Here is a 15,260-nt window from a genome sequence, read left to right as displayed (position 1 = left end):
TTTAAGGAGAGGTAGACGTAGGCTCAAGATGTAATAAAAGTACATACAACATGATGAATCTTTAACTTATTAATAACATGACCTTAGATGCGAGAATTTAGTTGTCAACGATTGATAAAAGATCAATAGATTGTTGAGTGTTGTCTCAATTTACTGCCGAATAAGCTTTGATGCCTTGTACATGTTTCTCCTTACAAACAATTAACATTAGTACTTGTCTTGTAGTTTCTTGCTTTTCAATTTCTATTATTATCAGTTATTTTCTCTATGTTATGATTTTTTTATTTTTTGTTATATTTATTTTACTTTTGTATTCTATTTCTTTTAAAAGAAATTGCATTGACATGTGTTATTTGAGTCGAAGATCTTTTAAAAAAAAATTCTATCTCCATTGATATGGATAAGGTCTTCTTACACTTTATCCTCCTCAAATCTACATGTTATGTATCTCATTTAGGCCTTATTTAAACATTATTTGAAATCATATTGATTTGAAGTTGAAGCTTTGTTTAGACAAGCAATCATATTTAATATAATCTTTTCGTATGATACATACAATCTCTTCACACTGAACATCTTTTTTTTCGCAACACTTAAAATAATGAATCCTTTTATAAAATATAAATTTATGCATCAAATTTTACATTTAAAAAAAATTAAAATCCATAATTTCAAATCCAAATCTCACTTTTAAAAAAATTAAAATATAAAATCGTAATTCTTATTCAAATATCCTATCTATTTAAACATAAAATACTCCATATATATGTACGTGCCGCATATTCATATAACAACTTTTGTCTAGTCTTTTGGACCTACATGGTGTACAAGAAGTCTATTAAAATAATAATAAAATTTTATAAGTTTTAAATTCTGAATTCGCCTCAAGTTAGTTATAACTGCCACTTCTCTAACGGCTAACTTTAACAATATGACTAGCATGAAAACATGCGAAGCAGGACCACTCTCCTTACACGGCACGTGGTGAAGACTCAGTTAGACAAATTCACATAACTTTAATAGTTTAACTACAGTTAATACCTTTAACTTTAAACCACTATGCTCATAAACTTATCTTTACTAACACATAAGTACAATTAAAATAAGACTAAAAAGTAAATTAATGTTTTATTTAACAGTTTACCGAGAAAAACAATTTTCAGTAAAATGAGCTTTATTCCGGTCTATGAATAATGCCTTGTAAATTTCTGTTTTCAGCTTCTTTCCTGTTTTCTCTCACCCACCCACAGGAATATCTCTTCTTCCATTCTGTGAGATCTCCTTCAAAGATCCATTTTTCAGGTGAGTAAAATTCAGCTGAGCTTTCTAGAATTAATTACACTTTTTAACAAGTTATATCTGCATTTTTTTTTTCTGAATTTAGACATTATGAAATTGCAGAACAAAATGGGATTTTTGAGGTGAGGTTGGATGTAGAATTTATTGTTTTGTCGGTTTGCTGAAATTTTCACTGATCAAGACTTAATTTTTGTTACTCAATTCTTGAATTTGACAAAAAAAATTGAGATTTCTTATTTTGTTGTAGAATCTACATTCTGGTTTTTGGTCTTTGGGGATCTGTTAGAAAATGAATTTTTTGATGTAAATTCACAAATTTGAATGCAAGTGCTAATAAATTCAGGTTTTGGTAGAGTTTCTGAAATTCTGTTTCTGTAATTTCTGTTTCTTTTTTTTAATCTGGGTCATTTCATCTTTGATTCTTGTGTTTTTTGCAGGATGATTTCATAAAACAAAATTGGTACTGTAGAATTAATAACCTTATCCAAGCCCTGCATCTTTTTGTATGCCAGAAATGGTTCAGTTTTCTCATAAGAAATTCATTATGTCAAATTGAAGAAAATAAAAAAGGGAGAAAAAGATTGGATTTTTACCAGTTTGAAGAGCTGCAGAATGGATATAGGCCAAGGCAGTTCATGGATCCCAGCAACTCCGGGGAAGCCGGGTTTTGCAAAATCAGCACCAATTTGCAGTAACGAGCAGGAAAACCAGCAAGCTCAAGTTGATTGGTCAGATTTGCAAAGAAAACAAGCACTGGAACATGCTACTAGCAGCACAACCGAAGCTCAAAATGCTGCTGCATATCGCGGTTCAGTAACAGTAGATCGGTGCTTCATTAGCTCGGAAGCAGCAGTGGGGACAAAGTCCAAAATGTATGGAGGTGGTATAAATATGTACAATAACTTCCCTAGTGATAATGTAGACATGTGGAGTAATGTGTCTTTTGGGGATCTGTTGGCGATGGCACATGCTGGTGGCAGTGGCACCACGCCAGCAGATGAAACAGCTTATAGTGTGAAGTGTTCTTTCCAACCACTCATCAATACTCAGAATGCAGGTAGACAAATGAAGTACTCATTGATACATTCGTTTCTACTTATTGTAATGACTCCATAGCTTGGAGGATCTTCAGATTGCGATAATTGCATTCCATGTGTATGTCAAGTTCTTCTTTTACCTACCTCATTAACAAAACAGTGTCTTTGTGCATTGCAAGACCTGCAAAATGTTTGACAATGAAATATAACTAGTATCATTCTTCAGTAATTTGAAACTTACATCTACTAACAATTTGGAGGAACAATTTAAATGCACAGCAAGCACGAATTAGCTCGCATTGAGTTGAACAGGCCCGTGAATACTCAATGAAGTTCCAATTTGGACTAAAATAATATATCCTAGAACATAGTCAGAATGGAAGCAAAAGGGGGCACATATTAGATCTGTGATACCATGTTTTCTCTGATTGAGTGTTCTCCTGTTAGAGTGTCATTCCAAGTCAAATTATCCTATTGTAATCTACAAGTAATTGCATATTTAACGTGTAGCACATGCTTCAACATATTGTGTTTTGGTTTCATTTCCATGAAAAACAATTAGGCTAAGCATCAAACAGTATCATGATTTAGGGGACATGTCAAAATCTTAAGAAATTTGTTGCTTCAATTTTGGGATTATTTTCTTGATAAACTAATATGACATGAGAAAATTCATCATGCAGATGAAAGCTCTATTTTATCCAGCTTCCCTTTCAACTTGAATTCACCATCAAGAATGACGGGTGCAACCTTGAGCAGCAACATCCCGTTCCAGTTCAAACCGGTAACACCAGATATGATCAAGATTAAAGGGCAAGCATCTAATGCATCAAACCTAGATATTAATGTGACAACAGCAGCAAGAGTTATACAGTCAAATGAGGATATAATAAAGAGAGCTGAAGCAAATGAACTCCAACAGAATAAAGAGCAGCCAGAGCAGATCTTGGATCAATCAGAATTGCAGGAATATCACAAGTTTGACAAGGAAGGCAAACAGGATACTGAACTGAATACTACACCAGAGCAAAAACCAAGAAGAAGAAAGCACAGGCCCAAAGTGGTTGTAGAAGGCAAGCCTAAAAGGACTCCCAAACCAAGAACCAAAAAGCAGCCTGGTTCAGAGGAGACAAAAACAGAAAAGAGGAAGTATGTCCGAAGAAACAAGATTGGCGGACCTGCAGCCACTTTCGCAGAGGAGGTAAACAATACAATTTGTCACGAGGGAAAGCCCCCTAGTTCCGAGAAAACCCCAACAGCAAAAAGGAAGTATGTCAGAAGAAATCAAGTGAACAAGAGCACAGAAAAATCTTCTGAAGAGGGAAGCAGTGGAGCAATTGGCAGACCTGCAGCCACTTCCGCAGAAGAGGTAAACAATACAATTTTTCATGAGGGAAAGCCTCCTGGTTCCAAAGAAACTCTAACAACAAAAAGGAATGTCAGAAGGAATCAAGTTAACAAGAGCATGGAAAAAATCTCCGAAGAGGGAAGCAGTGGAACAATCGACCCGACAGAAGTTCCTCGTTCTAGAAAATCCTGCAGGAAATCGTTGAGTTATGAATTTGAAAGCCAAGCAAGAGATGAGAATTCATCATACAGGCCCTCAACTTTGGATTTGCATGCAAATAATTCCAGGTCAACTGCACAGTCTGTGCAGCTTGGACAAGAGAAAGAAGCCACAAGCAAAGAGACAGAAGTGGGAATAACTTATAACATCACCCGCTCCCTGAGCCAAGAGGTGAGAAATAACTTATCACAACCTGAAATGCAGTACCCTGGTCATCCAACTCCGGACAAGGTTGGCTGGAATCATGACAAAGCCATGGTTGGGAATCACAATGAAAGCACAAGAGGAAATAGCAGAATCATTTGTTCAGATTTAACTCATGATAAACAGGCAAGCTTACTACAAATGACACCACAGAGCCTGAATTTTTCCAACTGCAGCAGCAGTGCATGCTTGCCACATGGAAAAGGCTTGAAAAGACAGCATTCATGTAGAACTGATGAAGCACAATTCTACAGCATAAATGCCAAAGGGGCATATTTCAATTCTATGCAGGCCTATCAAGCAATCCTTCCAGCAAATAAACCTGATGTTTATAGTAATGTAGGGATGCATCTTCCTGCTATTTACAAGAAAATGAGAGCAGAAAAAGGCCACAGCTCAACATCTTCCTACATTAAGCATTTTACTGGCAAAACTAACTACATGCCTTCATCTCAATGCAATATCAGTGGTTCCCCTAGCAACAATTCTGCAACCAATATAGGCAATAACGGAATGTGGAATTCCAATGTGATGCAAGCATTTGTGGAAGCAGAGAGGTTAAGGAGGAGGAGATCAACCAGTGCAACTCAAGTACATGATTTTGCATCTCTGCATGAAATTTACAAACAATTTCCAACTTCTACATCCAAAGAAGCAACAAAATATGGATTTGGAGAAAGATATAAAACTTCACATCTATCCAATGCATGCATGGGAGCTCCAATTGCAGACACCCGAGCAGCAATGAAGACAAAAAGGAAGTCAAAGGCAAGCATCCTTGTCAGCTCGGCAGCTTCCGACATGTATACCCATCAACATGCAAAAAATGCAAGGGGTACTTAAAGGCATATACATAAAACTATCATTAATATTACAACTCTTTACTTGCTAACAACATTGAGTGCAGGTTCTCTGCCAGCTTTAACGTGGAGAGGCATGTCTCCAATCGATGAAATTGCAGAACACTTGCAGCATCTTGATTTAAATAGAGAAAGCAGCCAAAAACAAGGTCAACGTGGAATCATCACCTACCACACCAAGTTTCAAAGGGAGAGTGCCCTTGTTCTTTATCAAAGAGATGGAAGTATTGTCCCTTTTGGAAGTTCGTTAGTTAGAAAAAGAAAACCGCGTCCAAAAGTTGATGTTGACGATGAGACTGATAGGGTATGGAAGCTTTTGCTGCAAGATATAAACAGTGAAGGCATTGATGGAACAGATGAAGACAAGGCAAAATGGTGGGAGGAAGAACGTCGAGTCTTTAATAGTAGAGCAGACTCATTTATTGCACGCATGCGGCTTGTCCAAGGTAATTGTGCAAAGTCTTCAACCTTACCTAGTGGCTAAGTCAAATTGCCAGCTAGGTTCCTTCACTAGAAACATAGGTAGAAGAAAACATTGCTAGTTCAAATAAGATAAGATAGCTATGCTAATATCTTCAATCTGTGACTCACCATGTGGTAATAGAAACAATTGAAAAGTGAGGCATCAACTAAATGTTGATCTTGCACACCAAGATTCCTCATACCCTTTCTATTTTTTTCTGTAGGAATACTTTAGGAGTTTAAACATGCCATATTAAAAGAGGAAAAAAATTTCAGTGCTGTTTTAGTCTATTGTAATAACCATAAATTTTATTTTTCTTCTTTTTTTGGTGAGTCAGGAGACCGGCGCTTCTCACCTTGGAAGGGATCCGTTGTGGACTCTGTGGTTGGGGTATATCTTACACAGAATGTTTCAGATCACCTTTCTAGGTTAGCTGAAACTATAAACTTCTACAGTTTTGGAATTTTTTTCCTTCTTCCAGCAAATTCCTAAACATTGAAAGATGGAGTGACAACATATTATTTAGCCCACTTTTGTCCCTAAAATTACTTACTTTATCCACTTTACAGTTCTGCATTCATGTCACTCGCTGCCCACTTTCCTCTGAAGACAGACAGTACTCAGAAGCATGAAGGAAACACAGATATTATTATTGAAGAACCCGAAGAGTGTGCAACAGACCACAATGTTTCTATCAGATGGTATGAAGATCAACCAAATCAGCCAACCCATTGTCAGGATTCTTCAGGAGTCTATAATACAGATTCAAATGAAGAAAAAGCAGCTGTCAATGACTCTGAATCAAGTGAAAATAGCACACAATGCATAAAGTCGGCAGAATGTTCTGTAATTCTGCAATCATATTCTTCTAGAGAAGGCTCAGATCTGTATGGATCAACAGTTGTGGGTTTCCGAGATCGAAAAGAATTGAATGATTTGCCTTCTTCTCCGAGTTCTGTAGTTTCTTCTGAGAACTCTGCAGTTATTCAAGCTTCAGAAGGAACTGAGTCAAGCAACTTTTGCAGCTCCACTTCTTTTTTGAAGCTATTACAGATGGCAGGAACTTCAGGAGCACGAGGAACCAGGTGCACTGAACATTTACAAGAAGGTGAAAACCTTCCATTCCTTGGCAAGGAACTTAGTGCCCCGGAAAAAAGTGGATTGTCAGCAGAATCTGCACATTCAGCACTGTATGCTACGAACCTTCAAAATAAGTTGGACATGGAGACAGTGAATGATGCAGAAGTCAATATTGAACTTCAGTTTCAAACTGAAGATAGCAATTGCAATGTCCAGCAAGTTCCAGAAGCCCCAACCTTTTCAAAAACCGCTGTAGATGTCACAGAAAGGGCCAGCATAGTTTTTGATTCATGCAAGTCTGAGCAAAGAGGTTTGGGGTCAAACTTGAAAAATGACACTAATCATGTTCGTAGCAAAGTAGACAAAGTAAATGACAATCCTTCTAAAGCTAAAAACGGAAGGCTTGGGAAGGAGAAAGAGAACATTGATTGGGACAGCTTACGGTTACAGGCCCAGGCAAATGGCAAGAAAAGAGAAAGGACAACAAACACAATGGATTCACTGGACTATGAAGCAGTGAGGTGTGCAAATGTCAATGAGATAGCCCATACAATTAGAGAACGAGGAATGAACAACAAGCTGGCAGAGAGAATCAAGGTACACACATGAGTATTGCATTGCATAACCTTCTTTGCAATATCTGCGGACGAGAGAACATATGCAAGACAGCCCATAGGACTAAGCTCCTGCTATGTGTGGGGTCCGCAGAAGGGCCGAACCACATCGGGTCTATTGTACACAACCTTCCCTTGCATACTATAGAACATATACATCTACAGTATTTATTTTGCCTGAAATCCCCATGATTGCTCTATGGAAAAAATAAACTTGCTATTGCAGGCTTTTCTTAACCGGATTGTTAGTGATCATGGAAGCGTTGACCTTGAATGGCTGAGAGATGTTCCACCAGACAAAGCAAAGTAAGTCAGCAATTATTCCAAATAATTTCCCTTGTGTAAAAATTCTAGTCATGTACAAACTATAACATATTTCAAATATATGGTTTCAGAGAGTATTTACTGAGCATAAGGGGCTTGGGTCTAAAGAGCGTGGAATGTGTGAGACTTTTAACACTTCACCACCTTGCTTTCCCTGTAAGACCTAAAACCAATTTTGGAAGAGTTAAATATATGAGAAATAGCCATTCAATCACACTAATTTCTGTGTTTCTGTAAAAAGGTTGATGTAAATGTAGGGCGTATAGCTGTTAGACTAGGGTGGGTACCCCTGCAGCCGTTGCCCGAGTCACTACAGTTGCATCTTCTGGAACTGTGAGTATTCCTGACTCTAAATCTCTAATTGCATACATAGTACAAGGCTACATAGTTAAAGGCTAACTCTGTGGTATTCCTACAGGTACCCAATACTGGAGTCAATTCAACAGTACCTATGGCCGCGTCTCTGCAAGCTTGATCAAAGAACACTGTAAGTAGCATCTATTAAACAATTGTGTGTGTGTGTGTGTGTGTGTGTGTATATATATATATATATATATATATATATATATATATATATTGACCTCTCACAGATGTCGAGCTCTGAGTTGTAACTAAAAGTAAGAAGTCCAATGACAATCTTTTGGTAATAATCAAATGATAAAAAGTATTGTCTACTTGTACTTAGATTGTTTAGAAACGATTTTCTTTTTCTTCCCATCAGTAATGGTCCATTAATTTGAGATCTTACTTACAGATATGAGCTACATTATCATATGATCACCTTTGGGAAGGTATGTCAATACTATTAGATGATATCTCCGAAAAGTAGTAGATATCTGCAATCAAAGGCTAAGGCCACTCTTACAACTCATGTAGGTCTTCTGTACAAAAAGCAAACCCAATTGCAATGCATGTCCACTGAGAGGAGAATGCAGACACTTTGCAAGTGCATTTGCAAGGTTAGCATATTACTATTTGTACTTTCTGCAGCTAAAATACTTCTGTCCTGTTTGTCCAACTATCTTGTTTCTAGTACATAAACTATTGTACTCAAACCCAAAGCACCATAGTTCTACTATGTTTTGGGTATAAAAAATATACAATGTGGCAGTGAACCGCTCTTCCGTTTCAAGCTAACCTGCCTCTATATAAAATACAACCATGATACATCCTAGAAAATAAAATTTCAGTCACTGACAAAGCAATTTCATGCTAAAAATTTTAGATGCACCCATTTCTGAGATAGCAAATTAACCAGCTTATTGGTGATATCCATACTGCAAGCACATTAACTGAGACTTAAGACTTGAATGGCTATTTTATCTGTTTAAACATTCAGATACATTGTATTTCATAAACTAGACCTAATAAAAATGCCTCATTCAGTGCAAGGCTTGCCCTTCCCGCACCGGAAGAGAAAAGCATTGTCAGTGCAACAGAACACAAAGCCGCTGACAACAATCCAAGGGAAAATTTCACTCACCTGCCTCTGCCTTTACCTCCGGGTAAGCAGCAACCAGTGGAGCATCAGAAATTGATCAACTCAGCTCCTATTATTGAAGTGCCAGCAACACCAGAACCCATTGTTGAAGTTCCTTCCACACCTGAGCAAGAGCAAATACAAGCACCAGAAATCGACATAGAGGACACTTACCTTGAAGATCCTAATGAAATTCCTATGATTGAATTGAATATGGCAGAGTTTACTCAAAATGTAAAGAAATATGTGGAAAACAATATGGAGCTTCATCAGGTAGAAATGTCGAATGCCTTAGTAGCCTTGACTTCAGAAGCTGCATCAATTCCCACACCTAAACTTAAGAATGTTAGCCGGCTCAGAACTGAACATCAAGTGTAAGTAAATAATCCTGATTTCACATCACAAAAATAGAATTATGCTGCCAAAGAAGCCCTAACAATAGTCAAGGATAGACTGTACTTTTCAAGGTAATACAATGTTTAAAAAACTTTTTGTACTAACTATCAATTTGTTTTCCTCCTACAGCTATGAACTTCCAGATTCTCATCCTCTTTTGGAAGGGGTTAGTGATACCACATTAGTTTTATGTCCAGCATATAACCATCAGCCAAGCAGATATAAAAACTAATCATCCAAAGAATTGCATTTTTCATTTTGCAGTTGGACAAAAGAGAACCTGACGATCCTTCTTCCTATCTTCTTGCTATTTGGACACCGGGTAGGATCACAAGAACTGCAATGCTATATATGGAAGAACTTTTTTTTTTGGAAGGCTTCCTTCGACTATTTCTTGTAACATGGAAAATAGATGAATTAGCTAGGTCATGCTTAGGGAACTATTGATATAGCTATCGCGTTGGTAAATATAGACTACAAATTTCATGGGTTAGTTTAAATTGTAGGTAATATCAGTTAACTATCATATCCCCATTTCAGCACTTGACTGATTTTACCGCTTGTATGAAATTCATATCAGGTGAAACAGCAAATTCAATGCAACCTCCAGAAACTCAGTGCAACTCTCAAGAAACTGGCAAACTATGTGAAGATGAGACTTGTTCCTCATGCAACAGCATACGTGAAGCACATTCTCAAACAGTAAGAGGGACTCTTCTGGTAAGAAAATCCATAGAGCCTCTAATAGTGGTCATTTCATATGAGTAAACAGCCAAAAAGATACATACAATATGGTTAATCATTGTTCTTGTGAATAGATACCATGTCGAACAGCTATGAGAGGAAGCTTTCCACTCAATGGTACATACTTTCAGGTCAATGAGGTAAATATAACAAACTTTTAGCTCATTTACAATTTCACACATCAAAGACTAGCTTTCACGACAAATATTGTGGTTTTTATTGATAGAAATTACTTTTCAGGTGTTCGCGGACCATGACTCAAGCCTTAACCCAATCAATGTCCCAAGGGATTGGCTGTGGAATCTCCCACGGCGGACTGTCTACTTTGGAACCTCAATACCCACGATATTCAAAGGTGAAAGAACCACTAAACTGATGAAACCTCATTTACAAAGTTTTGGGAGTGAAATAACATTGAAATCTGTTGTGTTCATCAGGCCTAAACACAGAAAGTATCCAACACTGCTTTTGGAGAGGTATGTAAATGGAAAATCCTTCATATTTTTTCAGTGAAAAGCTAGCTTCTTATCCATTTTCAACAAAGTAAATCCCTGAAAATCACTTGTGTTAAACTAGCTTTATGTTGAGATGCCATACTGTTAAACACAGAGATAAAATGGATCACAGTCTAGTCTGTTTAAAATTTAACATGCCATTGTCAAAATTTAAAATGAAAAGAAGCATCAGAAGACCTAGGAAACAAGGATTATATAACCACTCATCGTCAGAAGCACACCTAAAACTTAGAAAACAAGGATCAACATGCTCACCTTTGTTGAGAATCTTATTTATTTTCTGTTTGCTTTCTACCTCTCACAACATTGAGTCCCCCCACCCTCACATTCACCAATCTGATCCCCAAAAAAAAAAAAAAAAAGTTCCCCGGGCTAGGGGCTAGAATATACAATAGTTGTACTTTTAGCTTGGGACCATGGTAGTCTACAATGACGATTTATGTTGTTCTATTCTTTGTCTAATTCATGTGATGATTGATTTTAATGCAAAAATGACTTATTTACACTATGAACAAGAATCTTGTTTTCAACATTATCTTTTCAATTTAAAGAGTGAGACCCTTTGGACAACAAGCATTCCTAGGGCTCCTTTTTTGGTATATATGAAGCAGGACCACAAACATGAGGTACACACACACATGTAGCTGTAAGATTTATTTGAAAAAGGGCATTGGTTTTGAACATATGTTACAAAAGGTCTGAGATAAATACTAAAAGCATACAATAATAGTAAAAATGCGCCATTTTTGACGATTAATATTTTGTTCCACAAAGTTTGGACAAATGGTAAAATTTAGCTATGACAATAAACTATTAGCCAACAGAAAGAATTTGACGTCCCCTGCTGCAAAACCTTTTTGCTTTTCTGATGAATAGCTATTGTATTTTTCCAGGGTTTGTTTGTGTGCGAGGATTTGATCATAAGACACGAGCACCTCGACCGCTATTGGCAAGGTTTCATTTTCCAGCCAGCAAGTTAAATAGGACTAATGGGAAAACAAATGAAGACAAAGGGGTAGCCTCCTGAATATAGCTACCCAGGTACTCATGCCAAAGCCAAAACAATCTAACAACATTCAATATCGTGCAGTTCAAAACGAGTCAGTAAAAAGAAGAAAGGTATCTGGTTAACTTGTAAATGAATTAATAAGTATTTTTTGTAGGTAAAAGTTATGGAGTTTCTTTAGTTAGCAACAATTTATTGAATTATTCAATCAGTTTATTCCCAATTAGTTCGCTTGAATTCTGCAATTTACATCTCCTTTCTCTTTCAAGTCAAGGGAAAGAAAACTGAGTTGACACCAGTAAGAAAACCATATCTATATATTGGCCTGTATATCGGACTTACAGAGCCCGCCTGTATAACGGACTTACAGAGCCCCATTAACTTTATTCAGATAGACAACACCATATTGTGTTATGTAATAGCCTAAATTGGACAACGTTGTAATATTTTCTGTTCTTTGCTACACATAATTTGAAGTAATAGTAATACTCAAAAGTAAACATGTGAATGCACCTGCTAATGATATCTTAACTTCTTGAAATCTCATTAAAACTACGCGAACTAACTGGAAAAAAGAGGAGTTTTTTACCTTGCAACTTTGTGAAGCTGAGAAAATCCTACATTCAGTTTCAGCAATTTTGATGGCAGATTCTCAACCTGAACAAGTGCAGAAGTAGATTCAACATTTACAACGAGTTGGTTCAAAAGTGGTTACTGCACACAGATACTATACGTAATTTTTTCGCATATATACATATACATGATTCACAAAAGAAATAAATTCAACCATTCACATATTGATATATGATGTGCTATACAAAAATAATATAATTTTACCCCTAACCCATAAAGATAAAAGACTAAAGATAAAAGACTGTTTCCAATATATACTCGACTTAAAGAAAACATTTTCAAACAACTTGAAAAAAAGAATACAAAAATGAGAGCGGTAACAATGATGTGCAAGTGTATGTGGACCAGAATTATCAACAACTCACCCAGATGAAGCTTCACATTTAAATCATAAGCACATAAATAGGCGATAATAATGTTTTTTCAGGACTAACAATATAAAAGAAACTACACACATTCATGAATCATCACATATTCATTTCGGAACGTCACAAGTTACAACTTCAATTTGACAACAAATTGAACATTAATCAATATCCAAATAGTACACAGAGCATAAAATGTTAGTAACTAAAATATACCTTGGTATTCAGATATCTGCATCCTCTCGCCTCCAGGGTAACTCGATCCATTAATGGAGATATCTGCATCGTCTCTGTTACGAGCTCAATTGAACCCATAACTTTCAACTGCAAAAGAAAATAGACATGAGAAACTTAAAAGGTTGAACACATCCTGAATCCGCCTCTGCTCAATCCATAAATCTAAAAAGGATACAAAATTCGAACTTTATGAGTTGAGAATTCAAAATTCTAGTATGATCTATGTTTTACCTGTTTGAAATAAGAGCAGTGTATTGGTGTGTAAATGGTAGAGAAGGAGAGGAAAATGTGGATAGATGCAGAGTCTCTGTGTTTAATGCATTTATTTATTTATGGGCAATTTTTCCCTCCTTGTAGCTTTTGGAGTTCCCTCCCTTTTTTTGGGTCTCGGTGTTTTGAGCAAACGCGCCATTCGCGAGACTGGGTTGCACTGATTCAGCATTTCCGAACCATTACCCGACTCGATTAGTTGATGGCTCTTATAACTCGACCCGATTAGTAATGATGAAGTTTTGGGTAGGATGTAATTCTTGGGTTCATTGTGAACTCAGCAATATTTAATTAATAATTATAGGGAAAACTAAGCACATTCCTCGTAAGAGCAAAATAATTACAGATAAATATTTTTTTACAATTCATACCCCTAAAGCAAGAGATTCGCGACCAAAATACCATCGCAGTATCATATACTGAAATGATATTATTGAGGCTGCTTCAGTCCTTAATGATACCACTACAGTATATCTATATACTGTTGTGGTATCATTGATGTCTACTTTAATCCTTTAACTGCATCTGCATGAAACTATCATATACTGGCATGGTATTATTAAGGATCGTTTCATATAATCATTAAGGATCGTTTCATACAAATGTTGAATGATACCATCATAGTATATATATATACTTGATGGTATCATCAAGGTTTTCCTACGTCATTAGATATTACATGAATGATACTACGAACGTATATTCGTATATTATCATGATATTGAAAATCCTTAATTAGACACTTTTAAAATCCTCAATGATGTCATAACAATATATTGATACCTTATCGGTATGGGATTGAACTCTTTTCTTAAGAAATAAAAATAAAACAATTAAGAAAAAAAATATTAAAATCACAATCTTATTTATTAAACTAATTAGTAAATATATTATTTGTGATACTCCGTCGGTATATTGATACCATATCGGTATCATATAGAACTGAGTTTAATCCTCTATGATACTCCATCGATATATGATACCCTATAGGGTGGGCGCTGACGTCATTCAAATAATTAAAAGGGGTACAGGGGTAGTTAGTTTGGCCGAATGGGTACTGAAGAATTGTTTTAGGGTGGGGTATGGGATAGTAAATAGCTTGTTTAAAGGTTTATTTTGTGTAGTTTTCCCATAATTATATGTGTTGAGTTTTGGTCTTTTTTTCTTTCTATATGGATTAATAAAAGCTCAGTTTGGACTAGTCCACTTTTGTCATAAGCTCAATTCTTATTGTGCATATGTAAGACTCTTGAGATCATTGAGTAGTAGGTGACAAAAAGTTCGCAATTAAAAAAAGGTAATACTGACTTGGTCAAATGATATTAAATAAAATATGGACTTAATTAGAGTGATTAAAAACTTTGGGGTACATATTAGAATTTCAAATTTTTTCAAAGTCTTCCCTCTTATTTCAAATTTCAAAATTTAAAATTCCCCCTCCCTTTTTTATGATCTATCAATCTTACTCTCATTTTCTTTCTTTCTACCTTTCTTTTCAGATTTTTTCTCTCTCTCCATTGTATTGTTTTTTCTTTTTTTCTCCCTTCCTTCATCATCATCATCTTCTTTTTCTTTTTTTGTCGTCGTTATTGTTGTCACCGTCGTCGACACTACTGTCATCATTGTCAATGTTCTCTTTTTTATTATATTTTTTCTTTTTATCTTCTATTTTATTTATTTTTACGAGTTGTTTTGCTTTGATTTTGAAAATTTCAAAAAACTATATTTAAGTCGTTGAAAAAAAGATTATGCAGAAAATCAAACAACTATGATAGTTTTTGCAATAACTATCGCAGTTGCTACAATAACTACAACAATTGCTTGATTTCTACAGCAACTTTAACAATTGTTTGAGTTGATGCAATAATTTATTGAATTATTGTAGCAATTTCTGCATAGTTGCTATAACAATTTCGATAATTGTTAATTTTTTTAATAGAAAATAAAGTGTAGGAGGAGTTGGAGAAGGAGATAGTAATTGTGGAAGAGGAGAAAGTTATGGTGTTGGTGGAAGAAGAGGTGACGGTCGCGTTGGCGATGGTGAAGGAGGATGAAAAATAGAAAAGGTGGCGATAGAGGAGGAGGTGATGGTGAGAGTGGAGGAGGGAGAAAAAATGTGGTGGTAATGGAGAAGGAGGCGACGGTAGTAGCGGAGGAGATGACGGT

At 36.0% G+C, this 15,260-nt stretch overlaps 1 protein-coding gene and 1 long non-coding RNA gene across 2 annotated transcripts; one reads left to right on the top strand and one right to left on the bottom strand.

The window, feature by feature from the left end:
• The first annotated feature begins 1,179 nt into the window (after positions 1-1,179).
• Positions 1,180-11,812, top strand: LOC129876599 (DNA glycosylase/AP lyase ROS1-like). The gene is made up of 20 exons (XM_055952076.1): positions 1,180-1,302; positions 1,737-2,356; positions 3,020-4,942; positions 5,015-5,413; positions 5,768-5,858; positions 6,000-7,107; positions 7,351-7,430; positions 7,520-7,604; positions 7,690-7,781; positions 7,867-7,935; positions 8,203-8,239; positions 8,325-8,407; positions 8,835-9,302; positions 9,454-9,490; positions 9,589-9,646; positions 9,905-10,044; positions 10,143-10,208; positions 10,309-10,423; positions 10,506-10,544; positions 11,477-11,812. Exons 2-20 carry the CDS (start codon positions 1,912-1,914, stop codon positions 11,608-11,610), a joined length of 5,469 nt encoding a protein of 1,822 aa, XP_055808051.1. The 5' UTR covers positions 1,180-1,302; positions 1,737-1,911; the 3' UTR covers positions 11,611-11,812.
• Positions 11,813-11,924: 112 nt separating this feature from the next.
• Positions 11,925-13,125, bottom strand: LOC129876600 (uncharacterized). Its single transcript, XR_008763388.1, has 3 exons — positions 13,056-13,125; positions 12,804-12,911; positions 11,925-12,246 (listed from the first exon to the last, which is right to left on the bottom strand). It is a non-coding gene; the product is annotated as an uncharacterized LOC129876600 (long non-coding RNA).
• Between the last annotated feature and the right edge of the window lie 2,135 nt (positions 13,126-15,260).

Source organism: Solanum dulcamara, chromosome 12 (assembly GCF_947179165.1).
Source record: "Solanum dulcamara chromosome 12, daSolDulc1.2, whole genome shotgun sequence".
Classification (NCBI taxonomy): Eukaryota; Viridiplantae; Streptophyta; class Magnoliopsida; order Solanales; family Solanaceae; genus Solanum; species Solanum dulcamara.
Note: the sequence above shows the minus strand (reverse complement) of the source record. Positions and strands in the feature narration are given on the sequence as shown.